The following is a 19,564-nucleotide window of genomic DNA, read 5'->3' on the forward strand; positions in this document are numbered from 1 at the left end:
TCCCAGGAGATCACATGATTTTGGGTGGGGTGGAGTGTATAAGTTGTGATACACCAGGTATTGCAATTGTGTGGGACAGGCTCGATGGACTGGGTGGTCTTTACCTGTCTGTCATTGTTCGTATGTTTGTAGGTACAGATTAAAACCCACACTCACATACCAGAAATTGACAGGTACAGATTAAACCCCACACTACATACCAGAAACTGACAGGTACAGAATAAAACACACACTCATGTAGTACAGATTAACACGTATAGAATAAACCCACATTCCCATACTTGAAACTGACAAGTACAGAATAATCCCCAAACTCACATACCAGAGATTGACAGGTACAAGGTAAAGCCACAATCAGATAGAAGTGACTGACAAGTACGGTGTGAAATCCAAACTCACAGGTACAGAATTAGCTCCACATTCACATACTAGAGCTTGAAAGATACTAAGTCAGAGCCACAGATGTATAATCTGATAAACAAATTTACAAATTAAAACCAATACTCACAAGCATAAACTGCTGGGTAACATTAAAACTTGTACTCACATCCCAGACACAGACAGGTACTGAATGAAACACCATTCACTTACCAAGAGTCAAACAGTCACTTCCCAAATACTGACAGACACATAGTCAAACATACACTTAACAAACCAGAGGCAGACAGATACACAGTATAGATCATACCCTCATCCCAGATACTGGCAGATACTTAATAAAATCCACACTCACATACCAGAAACTGACAGCTGCAAAGTAAGACCCAAACACACCCCAGAGAAGACAGATATAAAATGACAATCGTACTCACATAACAGAAGCTGACAAGTGTATAATGAAACCCAAATTCGACTACCAGAAACTGAGGAAAAAAACAATACTCACATACCAGAGAATGCCAGCTGTAAGAAAATCAGAAATATGAGGTCATAAGGCCCCTGGAGCCTGCTCCGCGAATTCAGTAAGTTCGTGGCTGAACTGCTTAATATCCAGGCGGTGCTCCTGACAAAGAAAACCAAAGCTGAGCCCAGCAAGAGCAAGTAAAGCGGACAAGAATTAATCTAATAACACAAAGGCTCTATTCAGAGCCATCCACTGCATCTGTGAAAAGGCTGGTTAGTGTCTGAAGAAACAGATATATTGATCACAATCGTATCAGCTGTGGATCAGTTGGTAGCACTCCCGGCTCTGAGTCATAAGGTTGTGGGTTCAAGTCCCACTCCTGGGATTGGGGCACAAAAATGTAGGCTGACACTCCAGTGCAGTGTTGAGGGAGCACTGCAGTGTTGGGGGTGCCATCTATTGGATGAGATGTTAAACCACAACATGGTATGTTCTCTCAGGTAGACATAAAAGATGCCATAGCACTATTTCGAAGAAGAGCAGGGGAGTTATGCTCGGTGTCCTGGGCAATATTTCTCTCTAAATCGACATAACACATCAGATTATCTGGCCATTGTTACATTGCTGTTTGTGGGAGCTGCTGGCTTTCCTACATTACAACAGTGATTACACTTCCAAAAGTATTTCTTGGCTGTGAAGCATTTGCAGACATCCGCTGATCATGAAAGGCACAATATAAATCCAAATCTTTATTTCTCTACCTAATATTAAATCCCTACGGTTGTTAAGATGGGAATTTCCTGACCAGATGTGACCTGCAGGCAATCTCGGTTATAAACCGGTCAAACGTCTGTTGAACATGCAGAAATCTAGATTGATAAACACAGCAGCGAGTTTGTTCAGATTATTGAAAAAAATATATAATATATATTATATACACATATTTTAATAGGAACAAAATGAATGAACCTTCCTCATAAGACCGGCCGTCATTAACCATTTTTGACCAAGAGCAGAATAGAAACACAAAGAACAGAATATAAATCGGGAGGGGATTGATGACCTAATTCATGAATTTGAGATGGTGGGGAGCAAGAAGTCTGATTGGATGTTTAAAGAGACCAGAGAGATACAGAACAATGGAAATTGACTATGCGGCCAATAAACCAATCACAATCATTGCCTTCACCCATTCCTCATTAGCATAGGGCTGTGGGCGGAGTGTGGGGCTGCCTATATAATGCGAGCCCGGAGCACAGTTCCCATCAAACTATACCAGGCTGAATGAGACGATGGTTAAAGAAAAGAAGCACAGGTGCCAAGAAGGTAATCAAGAAAACACCACTGAAGGGCGGCAAGAAGCGTAAAAGTCGAGGAAGGAGAGTTACTCTATCTACATCTACAAAGTGATGAAGCAGATTCACCCCGATACCGGCATCTCCTCTAAGACCATGGGCATCATGAACTCATTTGTGAACGATATTTTCGAGCTTCCTGCCTGGCCCATTACAACAAGCGCCGCACCATCAGTTCCCGGGAGATCCAGACCGCCGTGCGCCTGCTGCTGCCCTGGGAGCTGGCCAAGCACGCCGTGTCGGAAGGGACAAAGGCGGTGACCAAGTACACCTCCACGATGTCCTGACAGAACAAACCCAAAACACGACGGCTCTTTTAAGAACCACCCACAGCCTCTCTGAAAGAGCTGCACAAACGCATCACCCTTTAGACTGAATTTACTGTAGTTATTTCCTGAACAATTGTGTTGAGAACCTTTGCAGTTCCAGCTGTGGATTTAGTTTTGAATTCTCAGATAAGCAGCTTCACTGTCCGGTTCGACCTTAGCATCGCTGGAATTTCCTGCAGTAAACTACAAACACGGTCCCTGGTCCTGTCCTTCCGCCCTGATGCTGCCTTCCTCCCACCGTTTAATTCAACCCCTTTCCTATCGGTCACTGCAGTAACTACATTAGTTGTTTCAATATTACCTTCACCTGGACAATCCGTCGCATTGTTTGTCACCTGAACTCTGCTCTTCTGACATTTTTGTGTCACTTAACTACCATTTTCACTATTGTTTCTGACAGAGAACTCATTTATTAATTTAAAGTCCATCTTAATTTTTTGAGAGATGTACAAGGATAATTTGTCAAACACTTTGTCAGTTTTAAATTAGAAATTGCATTGACATTGTTGGTTCGATGATCCAGCATAAATGAGTTCTGATCAGCGAGGGTTATTAAAAGTACTGATACAATTACCGGGAATTACACCCCGGTTCTACTTGAAAGCTCGCTATGCTCACCGCTATACCACCATCGCTCACATAGTATTGCAGTTGTTTTGTGAATTAAGTAGTGCTTTCGGCCCTAAACCGAGACAAATCGGATGCATAGCAATAATCAAACTCAATCTTTGTAAAAGTGAGCTTTTCACAGGAGCTGCTGTGAGAGTAACACCAGAATTAGGAGTCCTTCTGTAAAAAATGAAGAGGGACAGAATGCTCAAGCTGTCCCATTCTGGTCTCCGTAAGAACTCCCATTCTGGGTTGTTACACTGCGGGGAGTCTCGGGTTAATAAACGGATTGACACTCAACTGGAATTTTAAAAAAAACATGAAAAGGGCTCGAGTGAGAATGTGTGACTGAAATCGGAGTCTCCTCTGCCCCCCCAAAACAAACTCTTAATTTGTCAGCAGGCGCTGTAAATGAATAGGTCTGAGAGAAAATGGGGGATGTCTCATGTAATAGAAACAGAGACAGGGTCTAGTGTAATATAAACAGGGACGGGGTCTAGTGTAATATAGACAGGGTTGAGTGCAGTAATATCTGAGACAGGGCCCAGTTTTACACTAGAAACAAATCTTCAATAATTGAAAGTTTTTTTGCAATAATAACTGAAAGAGGTGATCATGTAACACTAACAGAAGCTGGGTCCACTTTAACAATACCAGAAACATAATCTATTGGATACAACAGAGACAAGATCTAGAGTTATAATATTGGAGGCATGCACTCGAAATGGAATAAAAGGGGCAGGTTATTTGCTAATAACAGCAGAGGCCGGGTCCAGTGTAACAATCCAAGAGACAGGGTCTCATACAATAAGATTGGAGACTGGTCCAGAATAATAGCAGCAAATGCATGGCCCACTGTGAGAGTAACAAAGACAGTGTTGGTTCCAATAATAAAAGAGGCAGACTCTAGTGTTACACTGAACACAATGCGAGATCTAGTGCAATAGTCACACAGCCAGTATCTAGTGCACTCAAAGATTGGGTCTCATCTAATAATGCATGCAAGTCAGGGCATATTACATTCGGCGTGGTAGCCCCGACCTGCAAAGACCATCAGCAGGTCAGGGCCTTCAAAGGAGCAGCATGTGGCCTGACCCGGCATTCATACTTCAAGGTATTGCGTGCTGGAGAGCGACGGCTGTGAAGAGGGTGACTGGATAGAATGTCACCATAATCCAGATCACTGATTGGAGCGTGGGCAGGTACAGCAGGAGTGGCGAGTGATCGTGGAACGACGTGTGACCAGGGCCCAGGAGGCGCGCGGACCCAGGGGCTACACGGGCCAGCCCACTCTGCAATATGTGTGCAGCAGAGTCCGTGCCCTAGTTCCATGCAGCAGAGCTGGTCTCCCATCGTCAGTTAAGCCTTACCACTGGACTAAGATCTAGCTCTGTCATTGAAACACCTGTGAACTCATCCCTTTTTGGTGTGGAAGCAAGTCATCCTCGATACGAGGAACTGCCTATGAAGATTGCTATAATCTCATTCACCCATCATCCCTGTGCTCACTGACCTACATTGGCCCACGGTTAAGCAACGCCTCGATTTTAAAATTCTAATCCTTGGTATCAAAACTCTCCAGGCCCTCGCCCCTCCCTATCTCTGTAATCTCCTCCAGCCCCACAACCCTCCGAGATCCCTGTGCTCTTCCAAATCTGTCCTCTTGGTCATCCCCGATTTTAATCGCTCCACCATTGGCAGCCGTGCCTTCAGCTGCCGAGGCTCTAAGTTTTGGAATTCCCCCTAAACCTTCACCTCCTCTTTCAAGGTTCTTCTTAAAAACTACCTCTTCGATCAACCTTTTGGGAATCTGTCCTGATATCTTTCTCTATGGCTCTGTCACAAAAATGTTTTTTTATTAATATCGATCTTGTTAAGCGCCGTGAGATGTTTCACTGCGTTAAAGGCACTATATTAATGTAAGTTCTGGTTGTTTTGTTGTTGTAGTAAATGCTTTGCCGAATGTCTAATAACAGAGTGAAGGCCCACTGCAGTATGAATGGGTGGGGTTAGTGTAATAACACAGGCACGGTCTAGTGTAATGGGAACAGGGAACAGACCATGTCAGCCTTGGCTCAGTGGTAGCACTCTCGGCCCTGAGTCAGGGGATCGAGGGTTCAGTTCCCAATCCAGAGACCAGAGCACATAATCTAGGCTGAGACTCCAGGTGCCAGTACAGAGGGAGCGCTGCACTGTCAGAGGTGCCGTCTTTCAGAGGAGACATTGAACCGATGCCCCGTCTAGCCTTTAAGTTGGGTGTAAAAGATCCCACGGTCACGATTCTGAGGAAGAACAGGCGGAGTTCTCGCGGGTGTCCAGGACAACATGTATCCCTCACCTAACATCACTGAGAACAGATTATCTTGTCAGCATTACATGGCTGTTTGTGGGATCTTGCTGTGCGCAAATTGGCTGCTGCATTTCCTCCATTACAACTCCTCTCCATTCACCCTCACCCCAACTCCTCTTTCACGCGACGCTTCAATTTCCTCATGCCACTTCTCCTTCAGCCCTACTTTCCTGCCTCCCTCACCCCAACCTCCCCTTCTCCGTCACTCTCCAACCACCCTCACTCACTCCTGCTCTCCAACCCCCTCACCCCAAATCCTCTTTCACCCCTACTCTCTAACCCGTCCTCATCTTCCATTCATACCATAATTCAGAAAGGAAGAAGTTAGTGTCATAAGACGTATGGATATCGGAGGTAGTGAATTGATCTGGATATACTGCTGATCCAGATTAAGAGGGCTAGCCAATATCATGACAAAGTGAGGCGTCAGAAAGAATACCTCGGCCGCAAGCTGGGGATTGTATGATAAAACTTATCTGCATGTTGGGATAGTGTTTTAATAATGCTTTTGTTTAACTGTTATATGATAAAAGTAAATAAAATGTGTGTAAGCTTATGTTAACCATTTCTAACCAAAGCATCATGGTAGATTAAGCCATTATTATTATGTCTCAAATAAAGCAATGTGACTAAGTACTGTAGACTTGAGTAAATGTGACCTTAGTCTCTTTATTCTGACTCCAGTGTACTGGCACAGCATGGGAGGCCTGCTTATATGCAGTGTTCCCAAGGGATGCTGGGATCCCAACAGATGCACCTTCTGGTGGTGGTAGAATGATGGTTACAAGGTGTTACATACATAACATCCATGTTAACCATTGTTTTGTAATTTGCTGAAACAGCTTCATTTAGAACTAGAATGGCCAAGGCCAAATAATAATCAATAAAAGTATTCAGCATGTACCATTTTGTAAAGCCAAGCTCAGTAATGAATTCTGTGACACAGTCTTTGTAAAAGTTCTCAGAGAAGAATGAGAGATAACATAGAAGGTCAGAGGCACAGACTTAGAATGATTTATTGTAAGCCCGAGACAGCTGCAGACTCTCACAGCATTTGTATGGGAGGAAAAGGTATAAAGTAACAGCTATTGGACTTTTGGGGCAGCGCCAACACAGAAAGAAACTGAAGGAGGACTATGGTCAACAGAACGCAGCAAGAGACAAGCGCCGTGGTCACTCAGTGGGCTTTGAGGTTTCAAAGACTGTCGACTATCGCCTTATTAAGTATTATTTCTTTGTACTAGAAGCAAAATACTTAATAAAATCTGTTGTGCTTATTTACAAAATACCTGTACCTGGCGTGGTTTGTTGTGGTCACAGATATAAGTCTCTTCTGACAGATATAATAAATCTGACAGATCTAATAAATCTTAGAGCTAGGTCTTGATCCAGTGACAAGGGTTAACCAAGACGACTGGAGACCAAGCTGTGCTGCACGGACCGAGTGCGCACACATGCTCCTACTGTCCGTAGATCGCAGTGTGAGCTGGTCCGTGCTGCCCCTGGGCCCTCACCTGTTCTGGGCCCTGATCACGGTCCTCCTGGGCCCCGATCTCTCACCGCTTCTCCGTCCCGATCAAAAATGGAGCAGTCAGTAACAGGACATCAATTAATCTCCTTTATATTGGAGACATCAAATATCAACACACTGTTATTTGAAATATCAAAATATTAAACTCTAGCCTAGTTGAAGGGTTATTAACATCAGCAGAAAGAAATGCCAACCAACAGAATGAACACGATTCAGCAGGATGTGAATAACAGCAGCAATAACAGCAGAATCCAACCCCTGCAGTCACTTGTGAACTCGATGGTGTCTCAGCAGGTTGGGTAACCGAGTAAATCCCTTCCCACACCTCGAGCAGGTGAACGGTCTCTCCCCAGTGTGAACTCCCTGGTGTTTTAGCAGGTCGGATGACCGAGTGAATCCCTTCCCACACCCCAAGCAGGTGAACGGTCTGTCCCCAGTGTGAACTCGCTGGTGTGTCAGCAGGCTGGATGACTGAGTGAATCCCTTCCCACACTGAGAGCAGGTGAATGGTCTGTCCCCAGTGTGAACTCGCTGGTGTCTCAGCAGGTGGGATGAACAAGTAAATCCCTTCCCACACTTGGAGCAGGTGAACAGCCTCTCCCCAGTGTGAACTCGCTGATGTGTCAGCAGGTTGGATGACTGAGTGAAGCCCTTCCCACATATGGAGCAGGTAAATGGTCTCTCCCCAGTGTGAACTCGCTGGTGTGCCAGCAGATGGGATGACTGAGTGAAGCCCTTCCCACACATGGAGCAGGCGAACGGCCTCTCCCCACTGTGACTGCGTCGATGAATTTCCAGGTCAGATGGAGAATTGAATCCCTTCCCACAGTCGCCACATTTCCACGGTTTCTCCATGGTGCAGGTGTTGTGTCTCTGCAGGTTGGATGATCAGTTGTCGCCTCGTCCACACACAGAACACGTGTACGGTTTCTCCCTGCTGTGAATGGTGCGATGTTTTTTCAGGCTGTGCAACTGGTTAAAGCTCTTTCCACAGGCAGTGCACTGGAACACTCCCCCTCGGGTGTGTGTGTGTGTCTCGGTGCTTCTCCAGTCACACTGATGTTTGAAATCTTTTCCCAGACAGAACAGACAAAGATTTCGCTTTCCACATTCAAAGGCTGATGATATTCAGATCCTGAGGAATCGAGTGACTCTGTCAGATCTTGATGTAATGTTTAGTTTGAGTATCCCATCTGCAAATCCTCCTTTTCTAATACCTGTAAAAGGAGATTACAGAACTCATCACTAAGTACAGAACAGACAATTCTAGTTTCTATGGAACAAGCCTTCCTCTATGTTCATCCAAAGCTGTACATCCCCATCCTACACACTGTCTCTCCTCCCTGTGCTGTAAATCCCCATCCTACACACTCTCCCTCCTCCCTGTGCTGTAAATCCCTATCCTACACACTGTCTCTCCTCCCTGTGCTGTAAATCCCCATCCTACACACTCTCCCACCTCCGTGTGTAAATCCCCATCCTACACACTGTCCCACCTCCCTGTGCTGTAAATCCCCATCCTACACACTGTCCCACCTCCCTGTGCTGTAAATTCCCATCCTACACACTCTCCCACCTCCGTGCTGTAAATCCCCATCCTACACACTGTCCCTCCTCCCTGTGTGTAAATCCCCATCCTACACTGTCCCACCTCCCTGTGCTGTAAATCCCCATCCAACACACTGTCTCTCCTCCCTGTGCTGTAAATCCCCATCCTACACACTGTCTCTCCTCCCTGTGCTGTAAATCCCCATCCTACACACTGTCCCTCCTCCCTGTGCTGTAAATCCCCATCCAACACACTGTCTCTCCTCCCTGTGCTGTAAATCCCCATCCAACACACTGTCTCTCCTCCCTGTGCTGTAAATCCCCATCCTACACACTGTCCCACCTCCCTGTGCTGTAAATCCCCATCCTACACACTCTCCCACCTCCCTGTGTGTAAATCCCCATCCTACACACTGTCCCTCCTCCCTGTGCTGTAAATCCCCATTCTACACACTCTCCCACCTCCCTGTGTGTAAATCCCCATCCTACACACTGTCTCTCCTCCCTGTGCTGTAAATCCCCATCCTACACACTGTCCCACCTCCCTGTGCTGTAAATCCCCATCCTACACACTGTCCCTCCTCCCTGTGCTGTAAATCCCCATCCTACACACTCTCCCACCTCCCTGTGCTGTAAATCCCCATCCTACACACTGTCCCACCTCCCTGTGCTGTAAATCCCCATCCTACACACTGTCCCTCCTCCCTGTGCTGTAAATCCCCATCCTACACACCGTCCCTCCTCCCTGTGCTGTAAATCCCCATCCTACACACTGTCCCTCCTCCCTGTGCTGTAAATCCCCATCCTACACACTGTCCCTCCTCCCTGTGCTGTAAATCCCCATCCTACACACTGTCCCACCTTCCTGTGCTGTAAATCCCCATCCGACACACTGTCCCTCCTCCCTGTGCTGTAAATCCCCATCCGACACACTGTCGCTCCTCCCTGTCCTGTAATCCAAACACATCGCATGTCTCAAGACAGTTTATCGTCTGCTCCCAGTTTTCACTACCAATTCTGGCTGGGTTCAGTTCTACACTCACTGGTAACCTGAAATAAAACAGAAAATAATGGAAATGCTCAGGTGGCATCTGTGGAGAAAAACAGAGTTAACGTTTCAAGTCACGTTCCTTTCATCAGAACTAGAAAAAGTTAGAGATGTAACAGGTTTTAACTAAGCGCAGAGGCAGGGAAAGAGGGGAGGGGAGGAAAGACAGGAGTGATTAACTGACACAAGGGATGATAAAGCAAGGCAAAAGGAGATGGTAATGGGCCAAGAAACAAAATATGGTCTTGAGGAGGTATAAATGGCAATAGGAGAATCATTACCAACAGCTGCTGTACTAAAAAATGGGAGCAGTGGTTATGAAGTGAAATTGCTGAACCCAATGTTGAGTCCTGAAGGTAGAGTGCCTAATCGAAAGATGAAATACTGTGCCTCGTGCTTCATTCGAACAGTGGAGGCCGAGGATGGAGAGGTCAGAGTGGGAATGGCCCGGAGAATTAAAATGACAAACGACCGGAAGCTTAGGGTCACACTTGCGACTGAACGGAGATGTTCCTTAATGCGATGACCCAATCTCCAATGTAGAGGAGACCGTTTTGTGGCAGTGAATACAGTAAATTCAAAGCAGTACAGGTTGACCCTCCCTTATCCGGCACCCTTGGGACCTAGCCAGTGCCGGATGAGGGGTTTTGCCGGATGGGGGGGGGGGGGGGGGGGGAGAAAGGACAGGACGATGGCCTGAGTGGGCGCTGAAGAGTCGGCGGGCCAACGGGCCTCCAAGAATCAGCGAGCCCTGAAGAGTCCTGACCCCCCCCGGAGGGAGCGCTGTGGGGAGGAGCGGCCAGCCAGAGGACTGTGGCTGCAGGAGTTCCAGCAGGGCGACGAGGAGGTGCAGCCGATCGAGGAGAAAGATTATATTGGTGAGTAGGATTTTGACGGGTCGTGTTCTGCGCATGCGCCACCCGGTGGCCAGGAATGGTGCCGGATGAGGGGTGGTGCTGGATAAGGGAGTCCTGGATAAGAGAGGTTCAACCTGGACAAGTAAATCACTGTTTTTCCTGGAAGGAGTGTTTGGGGCTCTGGACAGTGGGAAAAGAGGAGGTGAAAGGGCAGGTGTTGTATTTCCTATTTTAATGTAGGAAATGCAGCAGCCAATTTGTGCACAGCAAGCTTCCACAAACAGCAATGTGATAGTGACCCGATAATGTATTTTAGTGATGTTGATTGAGGGATATTCATTGGCCAGGACGCTGCGTTAACTCCCCTGCTCTTCTTCGAAATAGGGTCATGGGATCTTTTAAATCCACCCGAGAGAGCAGATGGAGCCTGGGTTTAACGTTTCATCCGAAAGCTAACACGTCTGACAGAGCGGCGCTCCCTCAGTGCTGCACTGGAGTGTCAGCCTGCATTTTAATGCTCAAGACTCTGATGTGGGACTTGAACAGTTCTGAGCACAAGGGGCCAAATCTGGGACCCTCCTGTTGCAATTCTGCAAGCTGTAAACTGTAACCCAGCACTTACCAGCACCTTCAGGAGAGATGCTGAGAAAGCCCCCGTGTGCAGAATGAGAATAAAATCAATGAGTCAATGATTTTCTCTCCTGGTCACTGGGAGCCACTCTTTATTGCTTTACAAATATGGACGTGCAGAAGTGCTACCGCTCGATGAATCGAGATGGCGGCACACAAATCTCTCAGATTTCCTTTACAAAGATGGCGGTCTTAACCTGGGACTGTTTACAGGAAAAAGGCTCGGAGCTGCAAACGTGGGAGCTGTGGGTTCTCATTCGGGGCTTGCGGCCTACACCAGTTGTTGATGGAGCCCACCCGTGGGTGCGTTACCCCCCCACACCCCTCCGTTTCCTACCCGCTAAAGAATCGTGCATCTGTCCGCCTGCGGCCTCTGTCTGTGCACCGAACACCGCACCTCGCATGCTCCAAACCCAGGTGGGTCCCACGCCGACACACTGGGCTCCTGCAGTCTGGGTGCAGCACATTCTCCCCCATGGGGAATGCTGGGTAATCACCTCACCATTAGTGAATAGAACAGTGCATTGAGCACTGAACCATATTCATTCTGGTAGTTATTATTTGTTTTTGATTATCTTACTAACCTCTATACCCGAGCTGGAGATTAATATTCTGTATAAATATTGAATAAATTATCTTTGTTTCAAACACAGTGTGTCGAATATTTGATTTCACATTTTGCCACTGTTCCGCCCAGTTGACCAATCCATTGATATCTTCATTGAAACATGAGACTGAGCTGCCCTGCCAGACCCAGATAGAAATTCTGAACACTCAGTTCTAGTTTCTCTGGAAAGTTATTTCCTCTCTTACCCCTCCTAAGTTGTAGAATTAGTCCCAATTCCTTGCTCTTGCCTCATAACCCTGCAAATCTTTCCAACTCAAATATTTATCTCTTTTGAAAGTAACTAGTGAATCTGCTTCCACCACCCTTTCAGGCAGTGCATTCTGGGCCATGACAACTCACTGCTTAATTTCCCCCCTACATGTAGCATCCAGTTCATTTGCCAATCCCCTAAAATCTGTGTCCTCTGGTTACCGACCCTTCTGACACTCAAAATTGTTTCTCATTATAGAATCATAGAAATTTACAGCACGGAAGCAGTCCATTTCGGCCCATCGTGTCTGCGCCGGCCGACAAATAGCTATCCGGCCTAATCTCACTTTCCAGCTCTAGGTCGTAGCCTTGTAGGTTACGGCACTTAAAGTGCACATCCGAGAACTTTTTAAATGTGGTGAGGGTTTCTGTCTCCACCACCCTTTCAGACAGTGAGTTCCAGACCCCCACCACCCTCTGGGTGAAAACATTTCCCCTCTAAACCACCTACCAATTACTTTACATCTATGCCCCCTCGTTGTTGACCCCTCTGCTAAGGGAATTAGATCCTTATTAAAATATTATCTGAATGGTGACAGATTAGGAAAAGGGGAGGTGCAACGAGACCTGGGTGACATGGTACATCAGTCATTGAAAGTTGGCATGCAGGTATAGTAGGCGGTGAAGGCGGCAAATGGCATGTTGGCCTTCATAGCAAGAGGATTTGAGTATAGGAGCAGGGAGGTCTTACTGCAGTTGTACAGAGCCTTGGTGAGGCCACACCTTGAATATTGTGTACAGTTTTTGTCCCCTAATCTGAGGAAGGACATTCTTGCTATTGAGATGTGCAGCGAAGGTTCACCACACTGATTCCTGGGATGGCAGGACTGACATATGAAGAAAGACTGGATCGACTAGGCTTATACTCACTGGAATTTAGAAGAATGAGAGGGATCTCATAGAAACATAAAATTTTGACGGGATTGGACAGGTTAGATGCAGGAGGAATGTTCCCGATGTTGGGGAACTCCAGAACCAGGGGTCACAGTCTAAGGATAAGGGGTAAGCCATTTAGGACCGAGATGAGGGGAAACTTCTTCACTCAGAATTGTGAACCTGTGGAATTCTCTACCATAGAAAGTTGTTGAGGCCAGTTCATTAGGTATATTCAAAAGGGTGGCCCTTATGGCTAAAACGGATCAAGAGATATGGAGAGAAAGCAAGAATGGGGTGCTGAAGTTGCATGATCAGCCATGATCATATTGAATGGTGGTGCAGGCTCGAAATGCCAAATGGCCTACTCCTGCACCTATTTTCTATGTTTCTATGTCCTTCAAATCCACACTATCTAGGCCCCTCATAATTTTATACACCTCATTAAGGTCTCCTTTAAATACGTGGCTTGAGCAGTGGTGCAAGAGGGAGGGATTCAAATTCCTGGGACATTGGAACCAGTTTTGGGGGAAGTGGGACCTGCAGAAAAGGGACGGTCTGCACTTGGGCAGGACTGGAACTGATGTCCTGGGGGTAACATTTGCTAATGCAGTTCGGGAGTGTTTAAACTAATATGTCAGGGGGATGGGAACCTATGCAGCGAGATAGGGCGAAGTAATATGGAGTCAGAAACAGATGGTGGAAAGGTAAAAAGCAATAGTGGAAGGCCGAGTAAACAAAGGCAAAAAACAAAAAGGGCCACACTACATCATAATTCTAAAAGGACAAAGGGTGTTAAAAAAACAAGCCTGAAGGCTTTGTGTCTTAATGCAAGGAGTATCCGTAATAAGGTGGATGAATTAACTGGGCAAATAGATGTTAACAGATATGATGTGATTGGGATTACAGAGACGTGGCTCCAGGATGATCAGGGCTGGGAACTCAACATCCAAGGGTATTCAACATTCAGGAAGGATAGAATAAAAGGAAAAGGAGGTGGGGTAGCATTGCTGGTTAAAGAGGAGATTAATGTAATAGTTAGGAAGGACATTAGCTTGGATGATATGGAATCTATATGGGTAGAGCTGCAGAACACCAAAGGGCAAAAAAGGTTAGTGGGAGTTGTGTACAGATCTCCAAACAGTAGTAGTGATGTTGGGGAGGGCATCAAACAGGAAATTAGGGGTGCATGCAATAAAGGTGCAGCAGTTATCATGGGTGACTTTAATATGCATACAGATTGGGCTACCCAAACTGGAAGCAATACGGTGGAGAGGATTTCCTGGAGTGCATAATAGAAACATAGAAAATAGGTGCAGGAGTAGGCCATTCGGCCCTTCGAGCCTGCACATCCATTCAACAAGATCATGGCTGATCACCCACCCCAGCATCCGCCCCCCCCACACCCCCCGACCCCCCCAGCCGCAAGGACCACATCCAACTCCCTCCCGAACACATCCAATGAACTGGCATCAACAACTCTCCGCGGCAGGGAACCCCACAGGCCAACAACTCCCCAAGTGAAGAAGTCTCTCCCCATCCCAGCCCCAAACAGCCCACCACCATCCCAAGACCGTGACCCCCACCCCGGCTCCGGACCCACCCAACACCGGGAACACTCCCCCCGCACCCAACCCGCCCCATCCCGTCAGAATCCTTTCCAAATGCCGAACACCCCCGGATGTCGAGCCCCCAGCCCTGGCCACCCCAGAGCCACGCCAACTACACCACATCCACCAACCGCCATCTGCGCAGTCAACCCGTCCACCCCACTCCGAACACTCCCCGCACCGAGGCACAGAGCCCCCAAGCCCGCCCCTCCAACACACTTCGCCCCCCCCCCAGACCTCCGCTGCAAAGTGGCCCCTCCCGTCCCCTGCCCTGGGTTTCTCCGCCCCCCCCACCTCCACCACTCTTACCCGCATCCCCTGCCCCCATCTCCCCTCCACTTCCCTCTGCCTCCCCGCACAGGTTCCATAAGGGATGGTTTTCTAGACTAATATGTCGAGGAACTAACTAGGGGTGAGGCCATCTTAGACTGGGTGTTGTGTAATGAGGGAGGATTAATTAGCAATCTCGTTGTGCGAGGCCCCTTGGGGAAGAGTGACCATAATATGGTGGAATTCTACATTAGGATGGAGATTGAAACAGTTAATTCAGAGACCATGGTCCAGAACTTAAAGAAGGGTAACTTTGAAGGTATGAGGTGTGAATTGTATAGGATAGATTGGCGAATGATACTTAAGGGGTTGACTGTGGATGGGCAATGGCAGACATTTAGAGACCGCATGGATGAAGTATAACAATTGTACATCCATGTCTGGCGTAAAAATAAAAAAGGGAAGGTGGCTCAACCGTGGTTATCAAGGGAAATCAGGGATAGTATTAAAGCCAAGGAAGTGGCATACAAATTGGCCAGAAATAGCAGCGAACCCGGGGGCTGGGAGAAATTTAGAACTCAGCAGAGGAGGACAAAGGGTTTGATATGGGCAGGGAAAATAGGGTACGAGAGGAAGCTTGCAGGGAACATTAAGACGGACTGCAAAAGTTCTATAGATATGTAAAGAGAAAAAGGTTAGTAAAGACAAATGTAGGTCCCCTGCAGTCAGAATCAGGGGAAGTCATAACGTGGAACAAAGAAATGGCAGACCAATTGAACAAGTACTTTGGTTCGGTATTCACTAAGGAGGACACAAACAACCTTCCGGATATAAAAGGGGTCAGAGGGTCTAGTAAGAAGGAGGAACTGAGGGAAATCCTTATTAGTCAGGAAATTGTGTTGGGGAAATTGATGGGATTGAAGGCAGATAAATCCCCAGAGGCTGATGGACTGCATCCCAGAGTACTTAAGGAGGTGGCCTTGAAAATAGCGGATGCATGACAGTCATTTTCCAACATTCCATTGACTCTGGATCAGTTCCTATGGAGTAGAGGGTAGCCAATGTAACCCCACTTTTTAAAAAAGGAGGGAGGGAATTATAGACCGGTCAGCCTGACATCGGTAGTGGGTAAAATAATGGAATCAATTATTAAGGATGTCATAGCAACGCATTTGGAAAGAGGTGACATGATAGGTCCAAGTCAGCATGGATTTGTGAAAGGGAACTCATGCTTGACAAATCTTGTGGGGATGTTTCCAGTAAAGTGGACAAGGGATAACCAGTTGATGTGGTGTATTTGGACTTTCAGAAGGCTTTCGACAAAGTCCCACACAAGAGATTAATGTGCAAAGTTAAAGCACATGGGGTTGGGGGTAGTGTGCTGACATGGATTGAGAACTGGTTGGCAGACAAGAAGCAAAGAGTAGGAGTAAATGGGTACTTTTCAGAATGGCGGGCAGTGACTAGTGGGGTACCGCAAGGTTCTGTGCTGGGGACCCAGCTGTTTACATTGTACATTAATGATTTAGACGAGGGGATTAAATGTAGTATCCCAAAATTTGCGGATGACACTAAGTTGGGTGGCAGTGTGAGCTGCGAGGAGGATGCTATGAGGCTGCAGAGTGACTTGGATAGGTTAGGTGAGTGGGCAAATGCATGGCAGATGAAGTATAATGTGGATAAATGTGAGGTTATCCACTTTGGTGATAAAAACAGAGACAGACTATTATCTGAATGGTGACAGATTAGGAAAAGGGGAGGTGCAACGAGACCTGGGTGTCATGGTACATCAGTCATTGAAGGTTGGCATGCAGATCCAGCAGGCGGTTAAAAAAGCAAACGGCATGTTGGCCTTCATAGCGAGGAGATTTGAGTACAGGGGCAGGGAGGTGTTACTACAGTTGTACAGGGCCTTGGTGAGGCCACACCTGGAGTATTGTGTACAGTTTTGGTCTCCTAACTTGAGGAAGGACATTCTTGCTATTGAGGGAGTACAGCGAAGGTTCACCATACTGATTCCCGGGATGGCAGGACTGACATATCAAGAAAGACTGGATCAACTGGGCTTGTATTACTGGAGTTCAGAAGAATGAGAAGGGATCTCATAGAAACGTTTAAAATTCTGACGGGTTTAGGAACGTTAGATGCAGGAAGAATGTTCCCAATGTTGGGGAAGTCCAGAACCAGGGGACACAGTCTAAGGATAAGGGATAAGCCATTTAGAACCGAGACGAGGAGAAACGTCTTCACCCAGAGAGTGGTGAACCTGTGGAATTCTCTACCACAGAAAGTTGTTGAGGCCAATTCACTAAATATATTCAAAAAGGAGTTAGATGTAGTCCTTACTACTCAGGGGATCAAGGGGTATAGCGAGAAAGCAGGAATGGGGTACTAAAGTTGCATGTTCAGCCATGAACTCATTGAATGGTGGTGCAGGCTCGAAGGGCCGAATGGCCTACTCCTGCACCTATTTTCTATGTTTCTATGTTTCAGCCTCCTCTGTTCCAAAGAAAAGAAACCCAGCCTATTAAGAGGTGGGCTGGAGGAGATAACGAGATCGTGGAGGGATTTGAACAAGAGGATGAGAATTTTAAAGGCTGATGCCACCAGCCGTCTCCCCCAGTGCAGAATGTGACTCACTGCTAACAGGAAGGATTTTACTTTAACTACTGCAGATGTATAATGAGGGGAAAACAATCTCAGTATCTTTAACTAACAGTGACATAGAAAGAGGGAACTGAATGATCTTCAAACACTTGGTCCACATGACAGTGAAGTGTCTGAAACTCATAACAGGAACTACAGGAAAACAAAATACTGACAAATGTTAAACTGTTTGGTTGATAAAAAGAAATCTTGATTACATTTTTAAAAGATAAATTATTTAACAGGGGTTCACACTGACTCACCTGACAGGCCGGTTCAGGATCCACCCCTCAAGCACCGCGATTGGTTGCAGAACACACTGCTCCCTGGGCCCTCCGCCCTCCGAGCTCTCTTCCTGTTGGTTCCCAGGGCAATCAATCACCACTCGCCAACATTACGCTGCCAGATAAAGTTGAGGATCTCAAAGGAAGAAAATAAATCAGGCCGTGAAGCTGAGTTAAGAAATAAAATTACAGAAGCATGATTAAACAAAACTATTTAAAATCAAATCAAATGAATTGTTGCAATTAATATATTCCTTTTGCACCAAGTGCGAAACAAGTGATGTATGGGCTGTGCAGAGTGTCTGTGCCCGGTTACACAGCGTGTCCCTGGCTCTCTGCTCCAAGTGTGCTTCTTTCAGCTCACATCCAACTGACTGGATAAACCTCGCCCGTCTAAACCCCATCACAGAAATATCAGCATTTGATGTTTAGTTACGCTAAACCTTTATAAAACACTGGTTAGGCCTCAGCTGGCACATTGTGTTTAACTGTGGGCACCACACTTTCAGAAGGATGTCTATGCCTTAGATTTACTAGAATGGTACCAAGGATGAGGGACCTCAGTTATTTGGAGATATCGGAGAAGCTGCAGTTATTCTCCTTGGAGCAGAAAAGTTTAAGAGAAGATTTCATTACAGTGTTCAAAATCATGAATGGTTTTAATAGACTAAATAAGGAGAAACTTTTCCAGTGGCAGAAGGGTTGGTAACCTGAGGAGACAGAATAAGGTGATTGGCAAAAGAAGCAGAGGCGACATGAGGAAACATTTTATAAGCAGCGAGTTGTTGCAATCTGGAATGCACTGCCTGAAAGGGTGGTGGACGCAGATTCAATAGTAACTTTCAAAAGTGAATTGGATAAATACTGAAGGGAAAATATTTACAGAGCTATTGGGAAATATCAGGGGAGTGGAACTAACTGGATAGATCTACCATAGAGGTAACTGGGAGGGTCGATGGGAGGTCGTGCATTTGATGGAGTGTATATTTATTTTAGCAAGGCTTTTGATAAGGTCCCACATGCCATACTGGTCACCAAAATAAAAGCCCATGGGATCCAAGGCAAAGTTGGATCCAAAATTGGCTCAAGGATAGAAAGCAAAGCGTAATGGGCTGCAGGAAGATATCAATGGACTGGTCAGGTGGGCAGAACAGTTACAAATGGAACTTAATCCGGAGAAGTGTGAGGTGATGCATTTGGGGAGGGCTAACAAGACAAGGGAATTCACATTAAATGGTAGGACATTGAGAAGTGTAGAGGAACAGAGGGACTTTGGAGTGCATATCCACAGATCCCTGAAGGTAGCAGCACAGGTGGATAAAGTGGTTAAGAAGGCATTTGCAATACTTGACTTTATTAGCCTCGGCATAGAATGTAAGAGCAGGGAGGTTATGCTTGAACTGTATAAAATACTATTTAGGCTACAAGAGTACTGTGTACAGTTCAAGTCACCACATTACAGGAAAGATGTGATTGCACCAGAGGGTAAAAACATTTACGAGGATGTTGCCTGGACTGGAGAATTTTAGCTATGAGAAAAGATTGGATCGGCTGGGGTTGTTTTCTTTGGAACAGAGGAGGCAGAGGGGGGACCTCATTGAGGTGTATAAAATTATGAGGGGCCTAGATAGAGTGGATATGAAGTACCTATTTTCCTTCACGGAGGGGTCAATAGATTTATTGGTAGAAGGTTTAGAAGGGAGACCTAATTGAGGTGTATAACGTTATGAGGGGCCTGGATAGAATGGATAGCAAGGACCTATTTCCCTTAGCTGAGGGTTCAGCCATGGCTCAGTGGGTAGCACTCTCACCTCTGAGTCAGAAGGTTGTGGGTTGAAGTACCACTCCAGGGACTTGAGCACAAAAATCTAGGCTGACACTCCAGTGCAGTACGGACGGAGTG

The 19,564-nt window shown here is 46.4% G+C and overlaps 1 protein-coding gene and 1 pseudogene across 7 annotated transcripts in view; both read right to left on the reverse strand.

Moving 5' to 3' along the window:
- The window catches only part of LOC139274135 (zinc finger protein 721-like), a 176,741-nt pseudogene that overhangs the window by 50,234 nt on the left and 106,943 nt on the right, over positions 1-19,564 (reverse strand).
- LOC139273642 (zinc finger protein 239-like) overlaps positions 6,488-19,564 on the reverse strand; it is a 37,575-nt gene continuing 24,498 nt past the window's right edge. For all 7 annotated transcript variants that reach the window (XM_070890655.1, XM_070890654.1, XM_070890653.1 and 4 more), the window contains 2 exons: positions 17,641-17,797; positions 6,488-8,235 (listed from right to left, as the gene is read on the reverse strand). In XM_070890655.1, coding sequence (XP_070746756.1) covers positions 7,283-7,873 — 591 coding nt within the window. In that variant the 5' untranslated portion in view covers positions 7,874-8,235; positions 17,641-17,797 and the 3' untranslated portion in view covers positions 6,488-7,282. The remainder of the gene's footprint in view (positions 8,236-17,640; positions 17,798-19,564) is intronic.

This window comes from Pristiophorus japonicus, chromosome 9 (genome assembly GCF_044704955.1).
Source record: "Pristiophorus japonicus isolate sPriJap1 chromosome 9, sPriJap1.hap1, whole genome shotgun sequence".
Lineage (NCBI taxonomy): Eukaryota > Metazoa > Chordata > Chondrichthyes > Pristiophoridae > Pristiophorus > Pristiophorus japonicus.